Source organism: Dermacentor silvarum, chromosome 3 (genome assembly GCF_013339745.2).
Source record: "Dermacentor silvarum isolate Dsil-2018 chromosome 3, BIME_Dsil_1.4, whole genome shotgun sequence".
In the NCBI taxonomy this organism is placed as follows: domain Eukaryota; kingdom Metazoa; phylum Arthropoda; class Arachnida; order Ixodida; family Ixodidae; genus Dermacentor; species Dermacentor silvarum.
In genome coordinates this window covers 140131397-140148648 of record NC_051156.1, presented here as the reverse complement: position 1 = coordinate 140148648, position 17252 = coordinate 140131397, and the positions used below count along the sequence as shown (strand labels likewise).

Genomic DNA, 17252 nt, shown 5'->3' with positions numbered 1-17252 from the left:
TGCCTCTGTATATAACCTTCTTACTTTGCGTCCCATTGTGTGTGCGCGCGACGGGTGCAACCGGGGAATTAAGTGAAGGTGGCTGGCGGCGCGTTGTGTTTACACATGCAACTGGCAGCAATATCCGCCTCGACCCTGCGCTCGGGAGTATAGCGTTGTGCAATCTTCCTTTAGCGGTGACCTTCTGATGCCTGGGTTGCGCCTCTCCAACCGCGAACACCGACGCAGCCCCGACGCAGAGAAGCGAGACGCCTGCCTGCGCTCTAGAAAAAACTGCGCCGATTTTTGTAGGCGAAAGGCTCGCGTGGTGGCGGCGACGACATTTCTTGCTTCGGTTGAAGTAAGAAAAGCTGGTAGCCAAGAGTGGCCGGTCACTTTTGCAATTCAATAAGCTTGCGGCCGCTTACAAATCAGTTTCGTCGTTGTTATGCCGCCGCCCCAGTTGCCGAACACTCTTTCGTTGAGCCTATTAGCCGATCTTTGTATATTTTCCTTTTTATCGGCCGCGTACTTCTCCTAAATTTGCTTCTCGCCATGAATTCGTTATACGTATACAGGTATGCATGCATCGAACGCGCGCGTACTGAATAATTTGTGGTTGTGTTCTTGTTTTATTTAGTTTTTCTTTCCCTGTGTACTCATCACGATGGAACCTTACTTCAGGCTCCGCATAATACTTGTAGCTGTAAATTCTTATAGGAAGTCATTTCTGCGTGAAAATATTCAGAAGAGTCTGCATACTTTTCGTTTTAGCAGGTGCCTTAGTTTACAGTGACACACAATTATGTGCCTGTGCCTATCGACTAAATTCTTTTTTTTTTTCACTAAGCGCAAGATTGTGCAAAGCCTGCGCAGTCAGAGTTACTAAATTAATAAATTCGATTCTTCTCAGCATGCGTTCGACGTCGTCTTCTTCACTTTTTCATTTCCGAGATGGAACTAAAAAAAAAAAAAACATTACCGTGCTACTGATCACACCCCGTCAGTATATGTGTTTTATTTTTCTTGTTTTGTTTTCGCAGCAGTATTGCCGCACAAAAACCTGCCCCATTGTTTCCTTGACACCGGCCGGCCAAATATGCGTGGGCGGAACGCCCCACAGCCGGTGCATATTACGCTCTAGCCAATGATTACAAAGTCAAATGAAGCCGCAAGCTAAAAACGAAAGCGTTCGTGCACTTTTACTTATCATTGATTATCCGTGCATGGAGTGCTATTGATCTGGAATTTCGGAATAACGAAACTCTGGAGGTTGATTATATTAGGCGTCCCTGAGGTGCGGCAAGAGCGCGCGTGATAAAACACTGAGACGAAGTTTAGGAGGACGGGTTTAGTGCCTTGTCGGGGGATCTATGCCTACTTAAACCAAGGAGAGCGCGAGAAACCACGCAGGAAGAAAGAAGGACAAAAGACGAGGCACCGGTTATTAGTTTTTTTTTTTTTCTGCGTTGTGCCTGATTTGATTTCTTATCGGAAATGCTTGTCGCATCTCGTTAGGCCGTAAACACAGCTTCTCATAATATGCGGACTCACATAAAAAGAAAAAAGGAAGCGCTAAGTTAGTTCAGGCTGCGTGGTGACGCCGAGCCTTTTGCGTGCATGCGTAGGCGGTTCTTCATCCCGTCGCTCTCAGCGTGACCGTACAACGTGTCCAGTGCCGCACTGTTGAGTGTGGGGCAGCTGTCACCATTTCGACAGGTAGCAAAAGCGGAATTTATTATTGCGATAGCAATTATATGGACACTCCAAGCGCATTTCTGCCGTCGCCGTCGCGGTGAGGTTCCGTATAAAGTCCAACGGCGATAAAATCGTCGCCGCGCGCCGTACGCTGTGTGTGCGAGTGAAAGCCTACGAGAATGAGCTCACGCGAGGCAGGTGGTGGTGGTGGTAAAACTTTATTTCCCAAAGAAGAGGTCCTGAAGGACACTCGGCTAGGCGCCAGGTGTAGAGGGCACCTCCCACGTCGGCACAGAGAGCCCGAGCTCCGCCGCCTCGCGGGCCTTCTGGACAGCCCGAAGTTGGTCGTCCAGTGAAGCACCTTTTAGCACTATGTCCCAATGTTCCTTGTTCTTGGCGTAATCGGCACTCGATGCACAACCACACAGCATATGGTTCAAGTCAACACGTTCACTGCAATGTTCACACACATGTTGTCCGTCGTAGTTTGGGTCGATGTGCTTCATGCGCCAGGGGTTGGGGTATGAGTTCGTTTGGAGCAAGCGTAGCGTGACTGACTGGCTGCGCGTTAATTTCTTATCCGGGAGGGGGAACTCTCGTCTGCTTAAATAAAAGGGCTTAGTGAGCTCGTTGTAAGTGAATAATTGATCCCTGTACTCGATATGTGGGGTAGCGGCGGAAACCGAAGGGACGCGGTCGATGAGTCCTCGTGCCGCCTCATGTGCGATCTCGTTGAGATTCCGCAGGCCGCCCCCTAAGCTGCCCATGTGAGGCAGGAAGGCAGGCCGGAAGTGCGCGGTCTCTCGCGCGCGAGGCATGGGGGCAAGGAGAGGGAGGGGGTGTGCGTTATGCTCCGTCGGCTGCTGCTCACAGCGCGGCCGCGCGGCCGCCGTATCTTGAAAGCGATCTGCGATGGGGACAAAGTGCATGCGCCGAGTGCCGGTAGCTTCGTATGCGCTGTGCTTTCGACGTTTAGTTCGCGTTGAAGCGAGACGAGAGACAGCGCGAAGGTCAATCTGTCCGCTGCTGCTGGCGCGCGTTCTCACTCCGGCGTTTTCACAGCGAGATTCCGCTGGTCATCGAGTGAGATTTGTTCACATTTACCTGTGCGCGCGTGACACCGGGCTTGTCTATTTAGTTATTAAGCGAATGTTTACAACTTTATACGGCCCATTAAACTACTATCCTTGCTTCGTATAGCTCTCTACTCATTTGCTATCGCAGTCGATGCTTCGCCTTTCGAGCGAAACTGCGGCTTCTTTCCTTCCCGGACCGCGGACAACGTGGTTGTACGGCGCATCTTATAGCAGCGGCACTTAAGGACATCTGTAAATGTCGCATTCGTTAAGACTTACGATATATGCCCACCCTAATGGGGAACACAAGGGTGCGATAAGCGCGGCATAAAACAATGTACTTCACTTCGTTTATCACAGTTTGTTCAAACGTGTCATAACGTGCGCTCGCACTTAGGGCACAGACACGGACCACCAAACTGTATTCGTTGAGGACCTGTGTTCACTTGTCCCCTAGATTCCCGACCATCAATTTGATTTCTCCGCCTCCTCCCCATCAACTACCTCTAGAACAAGCTGTACTCGGCACGCAGAGGTTGTACATTCTCTACCCGTACCGGTGCCTAAAGCGACAGCCACATTGGCACCACTTGCATGCGTATTCCCGGCGCATTTTTGGCCAAAGTATGTTCATTTGGGTCTTCGTTTGTATCGGTAACAGCATGGAACGCATCTCGACCACCCCGACGGCGCTGTTATCATGAAGCGTAATATAGGGACGCTGTTACGCCGGATACAACGCCATGCTCAAAATACGTCGCAAATACCTTGAACGCGGTCGTCGCCTAAAGTGAGTTCGAAAACCCCCTGCACTGTAGTACGTGGCCTTGAAAAATCTTGCGCAGTACAAAATATTATCGCCAAGATATTATCGTTTTCACCATGGATCGCCTGAAATTGATGTGGCGCTCCTGGATGCGAAGCATATACGCCTTCCTCAAGCAATAATTAAGCAGATATGAAGTAGAGCGTCTCTACAACAAAGCCCTCTTCAACGAAGTGACCTGTATAACGAACTATTTCGGAGGCCGCAAGCACTTCGTTATAAAGGCGCTCGATTGTACATGTAAATCTGCTTGACTTTCAGCCACGCGCATATTTTACTGCAACAGCGGTTAAATTGCTGTGTTGGTCGTTGTTTCGTGTCTTTCCATTATCACCCTCAGCTTCACCAAACTATAAGACAGAGTCCTTAGCCCAGGACTGCTAACTCTCTGAGTACGCGACATAGCATATTTAGATTCGGATTGTTGTGACGTCTCGACAGATGCGCGCGCGTGCGTCCTTACGCACTCTCATTTACCAAAATGACGTTTCTATATACCTCGTACCTCTTTGGCGATTTCGCGTACACTGCGACGCGCTCGCGTACGCTCAGCACCCCTGAGTTTTTCAGTTGGGTACCTCCAAAGTGGGTGGAATCTGCCGATAACGCTGTAAGGAAATGCGGAGCCGATGGTGGGATCGAACCTCTTGCCTTCCAGCATAGCAGCCCAGGGTTTTAATCACTAGGCTATGATCGCACGCAAGCTTATTCTCTCGTGCCAAAGTCGCTTTTTTGAATCGTCTGGCGCGCGCGTCACGCTGCCAGCTTCTCGCATTTTTTTTTTTTTCCTCGTGAGAGCTGTAGCGCTTTGTAACGCATTGGAGTGCACTATAGCTGCCTTCGAGAGCGGCCATTTTTGTCAGCCGGATACCCCTACGAAGTGTGTGAAGTCCGCCTCGCATTAAAAAAAAAAAAAAAAAGGTTGCGCACCACGGCAGGTCGAACTCATGAGCCCACAGCAACTCATGAGCACACATTTGGGAGCGCGGCCGGACCCGCGCTAACCCAACCCCACCTAGATATCACAAGGCCTGTTCACTCCGATCCATGACATCATGCTACCTGGGGCGAAACTTCCATTGCCAAGCCTGGCGTGACGAAAGCGGTGACGCCTAAGTCACCGCTGCGCACTCGGGAGCATCCCCATAAGATTCTGTGGCAGTCGGCCCAGGTAGCATGACGTCATGGATCGGAGTGAACAGGCCTTGTGCTATATAAGTGGGGTTGGCTAACTATACTCGCGGACAACTTTCTGTGGCAATGAAGGGAAAGCTACGGGCGCGTGGCTGCTGCATATGTGTTACCGCGCCAAGTAGTCCAGCAGCGTTTGACAGTGCTTTTGGTTGCTCGGAACACACACTGAATCGGCGCAGCTTCCACGTGCGATGGTTGGTTGTGCGTTTGCTCAGACGCGGAAGGGAAAAGCCGCAAGATAAGCAAACTTGTACACTCAGTGGTGTGCTCCGTCTTATTTAACTGTTGCTAATAAGGTGTTTATGCTTTCTCTTCTCCAGCCTAAACTAACGTGTATTTAAACGCGGGACTCTTTTTAGAAGCGATCTCACTTGTGAGCGCTTTGCCTCCGTAGCTTTCCCTTCATTGCCACAGAAAGTTGTCCGCAAGTATACATGCTATATCGCGCCGCTTTAGGGCTCGGAAATTTGTGCAGGGGTTTGTGCCCACACGCACTCCTGAGAGTGGTGGCCTCTGTGCGTGTGTTTGAAGAGGCCAGAGCACACAATACTGTGTAGCGCGCGCAGACTACGTTGGGTGACATCCATCGCAAGGATGGTGTTCTTGAGAAGTTGGCTGCAGTGTCTGCTCTGAGGCACGCTGCTGTCGCAGCAAATGAGTTCAGAGCTCGAGAAATTGTTGAAGTCTGCTGAATATTTTCAAGGTGGTTTCTAAGGGGGACAACGAGACATCCGAGTCCGCGTTCGCAATACGTGCGATGGACATGGTATTCTAATTTAAACGAGCTTCACGCATCATCTTTATGCTGCTTCTTCGAACCGGCGTTTACAGTAAGCCTGCAGCGCGGGTCCTTACAGGATGAAAAGGAGTGAGCCATACTTCTTAAGAGTTATTCTGCTATTTATCCTCGAAAAGATAAGATCATCTCTCCCTTTTAAATGCGAAGCATTTCTTGGCGAACATGTGCCACTTTGAGAGTATCTATCTATCTAGCCGTCTACGTCTTAGTGCTCTCATGGTCGTTTCGTTAATTTCGTGTGTGCCAAAATTGTCATAGTATGACAAAAGTGTACGACGAACATATATAATAGGTTATGAAATGAATGTCACGACGTGTGTCATGTAGGTCATGAAACAGCCGCCTACGTCATGGTGCGTTTATGAGTAAGAAAAAACACCTAAATTGCAATGAATCGAGAATTAATTATGATAATGGGTGCAAGCATGTTTATGATAGTAACGGTAATGATAGTAGACTACAGTAATGACTCAATAATGACCATGACTCAGCAACAAATGACAATGACTCAGCAACAAATTATTAACACTCAAAAACCATTGGAATGGGTTCGGACGTGGGCACTGAGTGAAGGAAACACTAAAGGATGATGGTAGAAGTCATAGTCATGAGCATGACTCAGCAAAAAATGACAATGACTCAGCGAAAAAAGGTTAACATTCAAGAACCACTGAAATGGGTTCCGACATGAATGGGTCATGACATGAATGTCACGACATGCGTGTCATGTACGTCATGAAAGAGCCGCCTACGTTTTTGTGCTCTCGTGGTCGTTTGGTTAACTTGGTAGGCTCCCCGCAGGCTGCTTCGCACAACATCGATTCCCACAGGGCGTGGGATCTGCCGGCTTTTTTCCTCGAGCTTTTCATCGCCCACGTAGAACAGAAACGGGGGCATTGAGCGCGCTGCGTTGTGCGTCTTTTCGAAGCCCTTCAGACAAGGCCGCCGCACATGAGACAAGAGGCGGACACCGCCGTGCGCGGCTCATCGTCGTGGCGTCTTTCATTTCTCCCGTCCACGGAAGCCGTTCAACGACAGAGGCGAGGTGTTTGTACGGCATCCTTTACGGGCGGTGCGCTTCCGTCGGCGCTCCGCACCACCACGTGATCCTTTTGCCTTCGCTGTGTATACATACCGATCTTGGGAGTTCACTTCGATAACGAATCGCTGATTTGTTAAATTGTATGTACGTTGGCTGACATTCAAGTTATATTTGGCTTTCACTTTATTTTATGTGTACCTAGAGGGTACTGGAGGAATATTGCACGAGGGTGTACTGGTATGGGTATACTGCGGTTCATGGTTAACACGTCAGATGATGACTGTCGGTGGCTGCTTTAAACATGGGTGTCCGATCTGCTAACATGGCGATGTGGGTGGGAAAGTAGTTCCAGTCTTTTTGAGAAAATGCGTTTAGAAGGTTGCTGCACGGGTGGTGCGTTTATGGTGTATATGGCTTTTCTGTGGCTGTGGCGTGACGTCCGATGTGCTGGTATGATGAATTCATTACCTGGTGGTAGGAAATATAGAAGACCACGATAAAGGCGCGCAATTAAACGACTGGAGTCAGGAGGAGGAAGCTGAGATGTAACTGTACAGATACCATTATTCCGTTAGGGTAATGAGTGAAGAATGAATCGAGAAGCACGGTTTTAGGTGGACTTAAGTATATCAATAACGTTAGCTTGGTATTATTAGCGTACTCACGTTTATGTCGCGCAAGTGATCTATACGCTTTGTGGAGGCGTGTGCGCATGTAAAATTGTGACGAAATAACCTAAGACGATTAGCAGAGTTAGTAAATGGCGCACTCGGGCGTGCCCGTCTGTCCGCGTCTTTCGTGTGGCCTGGAGTGCGGTTGTTGCGCGTGTGGTGTACTACGATTACGTCTATACATCGATGTATGTGATCACTGGTCGTAGTTAATTTGTACGCATATACGCAAATCGCTCCCAAGATCTGTCCCACTTCGCGGAGTGTGTGCGTTGCTTATACGGTAAGACCTAAAGAGATAGAGAGGGGGGGGGAGGGGGGGAGAACGAGCGCAGCTTAGTTCTTACACCGTGGTTGCTATGTACACGATCCTGTGGTTTTACCCTGTATTCTTTTTTTTTTTTTGCCTGCTATCACAATTAGTAGTCAAACTTGTTACTTTTTCGTGTTTTCTTTTTTTTTTTTTGCTTTTTTTTATGTAATACCGAGCTCTGCGTTTCTGAGCAAGTTCCAAAATGTCAGAGCACTTTGAGTCTTACTCATTCATTTCTTAATGAAATTAATAACGTCTCCGAACGGAAACCATCTTTTTGGTTGGCGGCATCATTATTATATAATTAAATAGCCCCTCCATGCAGGGAATTCTCTCTCTCTCTCTCTCTGCCAAAAATGTTTAGCTTTTGCTTATTTTTCTTCGTTTGCTTATTTTCAAGGACTGGGCCTGATTTTGATAAGAAGCCCAAGAATCTGTTGTGAAATTTCCTGCTTTCGTAGTCCTTGACAAGGGACAGTATTGATCCGCCCGTTGTGTTTACGGGCGATGCAATGAGCCGAGCATGCCACTTCCTTTCTGCTCTACGCCCCTTCGAAGATGTATACATGTTGGAATATTATGAAAAGAAACGCATGATTTGCGTTCGAGGCCCTAAACGGGCTGACTTTGTGCAGTAAAATGTAAATGTACCGCGTTGGTTTTTTTTTATTATTATTATTGAACACGAAGACTACGTATAACACGGATAAGCATCCATTTAGAGCTTTTTTTTTTCTTTAAAGTTTCTTTAAAGTTTTTTTTCTTTAAAGTTCGTGCTCTGAGTAAGTATCCACGATTGCCTCTACTCATCAACTACATCACTCCCGCTAGACCTACATTCTCTAGACACCATCATGAGTTGAATGTAGCTTCTTTTGATCACCGCGCCGAGGTGTTTAAATTCATTTTTCTTTCTTTATTTTTTGTGCGCGCTATAGAACACTGGCGTGCTTTACCTAGTCATGCCAGCTTTTTACCGCCTGCTGAGTTACTTTTATATATTGTTAACGATTGACTTTGCATTGTGTCTTGTTTCTGTCTTTGAAATCTTTGTATATTGTACTCACTCCTGGTAGAGCCCTTCGTGCCTGTGGTATGTAGATATAAAGAATGAATAAAATAAAACTAGCAGCTTCTGCGGTAATCGTTTACTTGCAGTTTTACTCACAATTATAACTATCCTTACTTTTTGTTTTCTTTGTTACATAAGGATTTGAAAAATGTTCCACGTTGGTTGAAGACTGAATGTGCAGTCGAGTATAGAAATAAAGAGAGAAAAAAAAAAAGAAAGGCAAAGCCAGGTTGCTTCAACCCGCTACACTACTGCAATGCAGGAAAGGTGAGAAGAGAGATGAAAATAACTAATTGGGCTGAACTATTTCGATCGGCCGTTGTAGTAATCGTTTTTGCGGTAAAGACTGAATAAAAAATGGTGTGAAGAATAAAGGCATATGGGTGGATGTAAAAGATAAATGGCGTTGACGAGAAAGAAGAAGCAGCGCCGTCTCTCTTCTAGAGCATCTGTGTAATCTAACGGTAATTATGATTGAGTGTTTGCAATTGTTCCGCCCTCTGGTGCTTTTGTACTTGTTGCCGGTGTTATGGCCCGCGAGATGCGAGATAACGCCCTAAATGTACTTATGCGTGTACCTTTCTTTGTGCGATTGCAGAGCGGGATCCCGTGTGGGGCAGCGGCTGCGCAGCCAGCCCGTGTGCCGCGCCTGCCCCGCCCCCTGGTGTCCGGTAGCATGAGGTAGCAGGCCAGCGCAGCCAGCGCCTTCCTCCTCCTCTCCCCTCTCCCCCTTCCTGGTCCTAACGTTGCCACCAGCTGCAGTGGCAATGCGCAGCAGCGCCTTGCTACTGCCCAGGCCCACCCGGCGGTGGGTGGCGCTGTGCGCTGCCTGCCTGCTCGCCGCCTTCTTCTGCTACTCCTTCCTCGGCTCGTGCCGCTCGGGGAACTTCAGCATCACATACGTGGCACCAGAGGTCGGTGAACCCTCCCCCCACCCCTCTTCCCCTCGCATTACTGTCTTTATTTCTTTCTTTGTGCGAAAGTTTGGCATATTTTGCGTCTTACAGCGACTAGCCGTGATGCGCTGAGGAAACATAGTCGAGGATGCAGGGCAGTAGGTGGTGTAATGAGCGCATACACGAATTTCGCAGGCGAAGTTTGGACTTGTGTAGTTAGACGTCTCCCTTTGTGCCCTAGTGGACAATAAAGTAATCCGGTGATGATTATGCTGACCATAATGATGAACCATTTAACTCTGTTGCAACTTACTAGGAGGGAAAAGCAATGACAATGACGAGAAAATGAGCAACACGAGAACAAGGTGAGAGCAAGAGCCAACGTTTCGACAAGTGGACTTGTCTAGCGAGAAAAAGAATTCCTGACTCTCCCGTAATCGAGAGTAGATGTAAGCATGAAGTGGCTACCATATGGCGTATTTTTCTGCCTGTGGTGAAGCCGCCTTCAACCGCTTTTCTTCTTCCAGCAGTGCAGCGCGCTCAGCCTCAGCGTCTGTCGCTACTTTTTCTTCCTGTCGCGTCGAAGTGGTCGGCTGCAAATGTGCGGCCAACTCACGGACCGCTAGCGTTGAAAAGAGCACAGGCAACCCTGTCTCAGCGCCAAAAGATGACAGTCAAGTGTATGGTGCCCTGTATCTGCCTTTCGAATGTTGCTATTGGAAATGCCAAATAAAACTTCAGCGTACTAGAAGTTACAGTTTGACGGATATTGTAAACAAGCATTAGGAAGAAATGGGAAGCAATGTTTTTTGTAACATGTTTGGGCAGTAACTAGCGTATGTAATGCGGTCCTGTGCAAAGAGTTTGAGGCCAGACAAAGGGTTTGGGGCCAGAGACCGCATTTTCTGAACTTTTGACTGGTTGGCGGGACGTTCTCGTGTCCAGGTAAACGGCTCTGGGTTGTGGCTCAAGGTCACTTGAAGGTCGCCGACAACGGGAGCTAAAAGCGTTTCATGCTTTAAAAAAAAACTAAGGCTACTCCACGCAAGGTACTTCTAGTCTTAACCAAAATGTGTGAGTTTAAATCGGTGTTAGTCGAGAGAAGGCCGATCAAGCGTGGCAGGGTGGGGACTGCGCTTTGCTGGCGCCTAGCTTTCACTGGGAGTGTGTGTTCCGATCGCGTCTCTCCCGTGTGGTGCGCAGCGGTTCGTGTGGGGCCGCAACGCCGAGAAGGTGCACTACGACCGCCACATGCCGCTGATCTTCATCGGCGGCATGCCCCGCAGTGGCACGACGCTCATACGCGTGCTGCTGGACGCGCACCCGGACGTGCGCTGCGGCGAGGAGACGCGCATCATACCGCGCCTGCTCTCGCTCAAGCAGCAGTGGTCCAAGAGCCCCACCGAGGTGCAGCGACTCATCGAGGGGGGCATCACGGACGAGGTGAGTTGTTTTTCGTCGGCTATAGTAGTCTCGGTTTGTCTTGTCTTAACTGGCTATAGCCTCGGTTTGTCTCTCCGACCGAGCCCCCCCTGCACTAAAGAACGAGCGCATGTACGGCATGTAATGTGAAGGCTGCACAGCCAGACATGGCCAGACAGACATCCGTGTCGCTGACGCAGCTTGACACGCAGCCCGATTGATGCATGTACTGTCGGCGTCGAACGTTTGCGGACCGCGGCGTCCGAGAGAACGCTTAATATTTCAGCAGCCTGTACGCACTATTATGTAAGGAAATCTTACCTGTGCCGTTCTACTACTGTTACGAACTGCTCGGGGAATTCAACGTCCCACGGTTCGTAAAATATCGACACCGACTGTACCTTCAGCGTACCAATAGTGAATGCAGAAACTACCAACATAGAATTGCACTGTTTCATTAAGGCGAAGTTTTCTTTTCGAATAGGCCCCGACCTTTGCAGGTCGTGGATGCTCCTGTCTTTGCAAGCACTGCATGTTACTTGCTTTCAGCTAAACTACTCATCGCCATTCCATTTGCATCCTAACTGGAACCGGTTGCTATCATTACAACTGATCAGTGTTTCAGTTGGATCCTAACTGGAACCAGTTGCTACTGATACAACTGGTCAGAGTTCCATGTGGAACCCAGCTGGAACCAGTTGATTCCAGTGCAACTGGTCAAAATTCCAGTTGGATCCCAACTGGGTCCAGCCACTCCCAGTATAAGTGGAAATGATTCCAGTTGGATCCCAGTTGGATCCCAACTGGAACCAGTTGCTGCCCAGTTGGTTTCAAACTGAGACCAGTTGGTGTATAACTGGGACCAGTTGGTTTCCAGCTGGAACTAGTTGATCCCAGCTGAGACCAGTTGGATCCCAGTTGGAAATTTTCACCTGGGTTAATTATAAAATAAACACTTCTTCTCCCGCTGTTGTTGCGGAGAAGGCCGTATGAAAAGGTACCCTGGCACAGCAGTGTTTATTGCCGGACGGCGTACGCCCACATAATGCGAGCAACTATATACGTGATAAAGAATGGAAGGAAAGAACTGCCTGTCCGGCGGTGGTATCGAATCTCGGTTTCCCAGCACAGCAGTTCGTTGCTCTAACTATTAGGCCGCAGTCGCGCATTTCTGCTGCGATCATTGGGCGACTTGCGTGCACGCGAGTTTCCCTTAAGCCGAAGGCACGGTATTGATACGGGCGAATAACAGTCAACCTTACCATTGTCTTTCGCGTCGTACGTAAACCTTGCATTGGAGAGTATGAAAGTAAACGCAATTGTACGAATCGTCGTTAGTTGTGCAAGCACTTGTTAATAGCTTCAATAAAGCTTCGCCTCGCATAGATTCCAACATGAGCGTTAGATATGCATAATTTCTGTTTGTTTTTAGTATTAACGCGAGTTCTTTACTAAACAAAACCTGCCTTAATCGCTTAGAACACTAGCATACCTATCAAAATCTCAAGAACTGCACTTCTTTTTCTTTATTTGTCTTTATTCTTCTGCACGCCTTCCTCCGGGGCATATTATCCCATTCGTGTTCATCCGCGCTGCATGCCGAGTAACGTGCCATGCAGTAACGTACGCCGGCTCTAAGCATTCTGTCTTTCAAAAATGAAATTTATGTCTTTCTTTCCGAAACATTGCTAGCTTCACACATAGCAGGCGACGTTGCGAAGGCTATAAAAACTTCGCTCCCTGCTTGGATTCGTGACCAAGAAAAAAATAGTGCATCACGCGTAGGCCTGTGCGAATAGTTATTTTTGAGACCGAATCAAACACGAATCAAATATCGAATACTTTTCGAATAGATCTCTAATAATGAACAGCCGTTCTTACCAATAATAGAAAACGATCTTCACATCCTAGTATATTCACAACGTTAGGAAATTTCTGTCGTCACACTGCACATTATGAAGCGTTGTTCATTAAAAACATAAATGGAGCATTATGATCAACTGAGGAGTTTATTCGCATAGTCTAGACTCTGGCAGTGGCAGTAGCTTAGCCAGAAAAGTCCGACTTCGTGAGCGACGTAGCGTGCTCTACTATGAAACGTCCGGTGTTTTATATCTACCATGACCGCAGAAATAAATTTATTGCGTATTTTTGCTGCAATTTTATGCTTCATCGCGCATGGTTGGCGATTTGGTTATTTGAAAACTATTTCAAAACTATTCGTATTTACAAATAGTTTTGAATTTGATTCACATTCGGTTCGTCATTCGGAAGTTTCGAATATTCGCACGTCCATACAATGAATATAAAATGATGTTCACATCCTAGTATTCTTTACCGTCATTACATAGTACGTCATTACATAGTACGTTATCAAGTGTTGTTTATTAAAAGCACAGGTAGAGCATTACGAGCGAAAACGTTGTTTCTTCGCATGCACAGGACTCTTCAGAGAGTGCGAATGATCGCTGTATAGCCTGTAAAGTATGGCTACCTACGCGACCTATAGCCTGCTCCACTACGCAAGCTCTGATGCTCTATGTCTATACTTCTGCTCCAATTTTTAGTTTATTTGGGCGAAGTTCTGCAATATTCGAAAAGTATTCGAAAGATATTCGCATTTACGAATAGCGACTATTCGATTCGAAGACGGAATCGAATAGGACACTATTCGATTCGTTATTCGAAAGTTCCGAATATTCGCACACCCCTAGTCACACGTGAAAGTAAGACGTAAATCGTCATTTCATTCGGCTTAACTATAAATATCGTAATATTATGTCACAAAATATGACGTATTTATTTCACGGAAGGCGTCGCTGATCTGAGCCTGAACCACCGAACGAGCTGAGTGGCACATTTCCCCGGCCACTGCAGCGGGCCGCTTGCGCTCTCGACCCAAAACATGGTACGTCGCATACTAGGAGCACAGAGGAGCATAAATAGTACGATATTTCGCGTTAGCGTTGCGTCCACACGTTGTAGCTGTAATACATTGAGTAGTTATTTCGTTGAAAGTGTCGCAGAACATACACAAGTTAACTGCGAAACGAGAAGAGTGAGACTTCTGTAAAGAAAGGAAGTAAAATACAGAAGAAGTCACGATTGATTAATTTACTTTAATAAATACAGTGATGGCACTGTTGCCTCACTTTGAAAGAGGGACAAGGAAAACAAGAGAACGCACAAACACACACTTCATATCCATCCGAATGCGCAGGCATCCCACAAGGGGAAGTAGCGTTCGCTTTGCACGTGCACCGTTCCTGGGTGTGAACCAGACTTGTGTAAAGACGTGAAACGAGGGTCCCAGTGCTGGGCTCTCTTGTCTCGCTGAAGTCACATAGGAGATGCTGTGTGGTCGGGCTGACGCAGTCAGTTGATGTTGGCCTTTTGGTATGTATGTTTGTTTAGGTTTTACCACACGTTCCGTTCTGGAAACAATAAAAACTTAAACATCAATAACACTTGCGGTGTTATTGATGTTTTGTCGCTGTCAGCCGTTTTTATATTGAGTGGCCGTCCTCTCCTTGGTCTGATAGTTGGATTGATTGACTGACTGTTGATTGATTGATTGATTGATTGATTGATTGATTGATTGATTGATTGATTGATTGATTGAAGGTTTGTTTTTTCAATGCAATGGCTGTTTGGCCTGATAATACGAGTAATGGCAAAGGAAATGGGAACTTAACTGTAGCTGTAGGCGTTGTTCAAGCGACTCGATACTGTCGGTGTCCCTTACCTTGCACTCCATGCGTTGCCTACCGCGATTTGTTCAAGTAGTGTGGGCGCTTCCTCTACTGTGTGCGTGAAGTGCGCGTAGGGGATCAATTCTGACTCGCCGTGTTCTGGGAGTTTAACCGCGGTGACTCCTGCCGCTTGGGCGCAGGTTCTGGACTCGGCCATGACGGCGTTCATCCTGGAGGTGATCGTGCGGCATGGCAAGCCGGCGCCGCGGCTTTGCAACAAGGACCCGTTCACGCTGCGAGCCGCCGTCTACTTGCACAAGCTGTTCCCGCAGGCAAAGTTCCTGCTCATGATACGCGACGGCCGGGCGGTCGTGCACTCCATCATCACGCGAAAGGCATGACCACATTTCCCTACTTGTGCTATTTTTAATTAATGTTTTTATAAGAGTGTCGAGGGACGTCAGAACGCATAAGGCTGTCGTTATTTGAAGCTTATTGAATGTCTGCGAAAGAAACGAACGTTTTATTTACGAGTTTCTGAGTTCCTTGAAAAGTGAATTAAGCGTATTTGTAAATGGTAGCCTAAGCCAATTGCTTAGCGGATGTCTTAAAAGTGTATAGTTTCTTTTTTTTAATTTGGAATTCTTAGTTATTGTTCCATTTGTTCTTTTATTAATATTCGCTGTGAAAAACGCTCTGCTCATGCGTTCTTGTCATTCTGTCTGAGAGGCAATGTGCAAACATTATTTCGACCAAAGTGCTATGGCCTGTATCCAACTTAGTAGTTACGACTGAGCTACGTTGCGCGTATGCGACGCTTTGCCGCATCAAGGGTACCCGTACAGTGAAGCCCGCTTGCCGGGGAATGTAACCCGCCAGCACATGGTTGGTTGCTGCTTTTTGATTAGCGCGTCGGTCGACGATTTAAAATTATGGGAGAGAAAAACCGCATAGCTGAACTTGTGTGTCATTTTTTTTACTACGTGTTACATGAATGTCGGCGTTAATGCGAATAGCATGGGAGCAATATAGCAACACACCGTATTGCCGCTGCAGGCTCACGTCATTTATGAGTCGTCTATGCAGCTGGCAGTGCTGCCAACAACCGAAGCCAGTTTCTCCCTAACGCAGATAAAAAAGTTCCCTAGAGTTCCCTAGATTTGTATGAAATGTGGTTCACTCTGCCAATATTATTTCTGTAATAATATTTTTTCTTGCTTTTTTAATGCAAACATACTGCGAATATTATAGTTAAAATTTATTTCTAAGCTCATTTTAAAGTATTTAAATAATGAAGTCACTGAAATGTGATGTTGCAGTACAAGTTATGCTAACAACTCAGCCTCTTGAAGCCATATAACCAGAAGAAGTCGTCAGCACTTATATACTTTGCTGTTGTTCAAAATTGTTGTGCACCTTGAGCAAAGTGCCAAGATTACACGGAACCTCATTGTAAGGAAGATGGTCTCCGGACCTCCTGTGCAAGCGCTCTTTTGTGCCTTCTGTGCGGATGCAGGTGACGATAACGGGCTATGACCTGAGCGACTACCGGCAGTGCCTGAAGCGCTGGAATGCCGCCATGTACTCCATGTACAACCAGTGCCAGCAGCTTGGGCCCAGCATGTGTATGCCCGTTTACTATGAGCAACTGGTGCTGCACCCCAAGCAGTGGCTGCAGCGCATCCTCGCCTTCCTCGACGTGCCCTGGAACGACTCGGTGCTGCACCATGAGCAGGTTATCAACCAGTCAGGCATATCCCTTTCCAAGTAAGAGTGCCTCTTCTTTCTAAGGCAGCTGCACCATTTGGTGAGGCTTCGTTCCTAGAACGCAGCACAGAAACAGAAGGAAACGTGTGCAAAGCAGCGTACCATCTGTGCTGCTATCAGCAGCAGTGCACACGAACAGCGCCTATTACCTTAATTGATGGTGGTTTTGCCATCCGGTTCTTTTGTCATTTTCCTGTGCTTGTGTAGTGTTTCAGTCATGGAGAGCTGTTGATAACTTTACTGGTGCAAGATATTCTTTTGTACAGGAAGTGTGGGCGCATGATCACAGATGTGAAACAGGGAAGACAGTACACAGAGTAAACTACTTCATGACAGCAGATCGAGTACAACTTTCTACATGCAGACGTACAAACAATGGAGACTTGTACATTTTGGCACAAATCGTAGACAGATGCAGATGTACCAATAATGGAGGCCTTCACGTAACAGACATCACATAACGGCTTTTAGCCTAAATCACAGAAATAAAACTGTGCTTTAGCAATCGTATGTTTGTGTGGCAGTCTGCACCCCAATCTCAATGTGCGATTCTCACTTATGTCATTGCAACGAACACAGGCACTGGGCAGCGTGCTGATTCGGTGTCCTCAGACTTGCAAAATGGGTGCATTGTTAGTGTTTGCAGCAGGGGCTCCTTCTAGGTTACCAGCTGTTGTGACAGACCACTGCACCTTTCCTGTGGGCCTTGTCACACTGGCCTGGTGCAGCTGTCCAGCACAAGGGGCTTGAAGCCCCAAGCTCTCAATCGAAGGCTCTGACAGCCAAACACACACCGTCTTCTTCC

The 17252-nt window shown here is 47.4% G+C and overlaps 1 protein-coding gene across 4 annotated transcripts in view; it reads left to right on the top strand.

Annotated features, from left to right (window-relative positions):
* The window catches only part of LOC119445832 (protein-tyrosine sulfotransferase 1), a 484648-nt gene that overhangs the window by 456966 nt on the left and 10430 nt on the right, over positions 1-17252 (top strand). For all 4 annotated transcript variants that reach the window (XM_049663669.1, XM_049663666.1, XM_049663668.1 and 1 more), the window contains 4 exons: positions 9271-9584; positions 10770-11009; positions 14881-15075; positions 16197-16447. In XM_049663669.1, the coding sequence (XP_049519626.1) occupies positions 9438-9584; positions 10770-11009; positions 14881-15075; positions 16197-16447 (833 nt within the window). In that variant the 5' untranslated portion in view covers positions 9271-9437. The remainder of the gene's footprint in view (positions 1-9270; positions 9585-10769; positions 11010-14880; positions 15076-16196; positions 16448-17252) is intronic.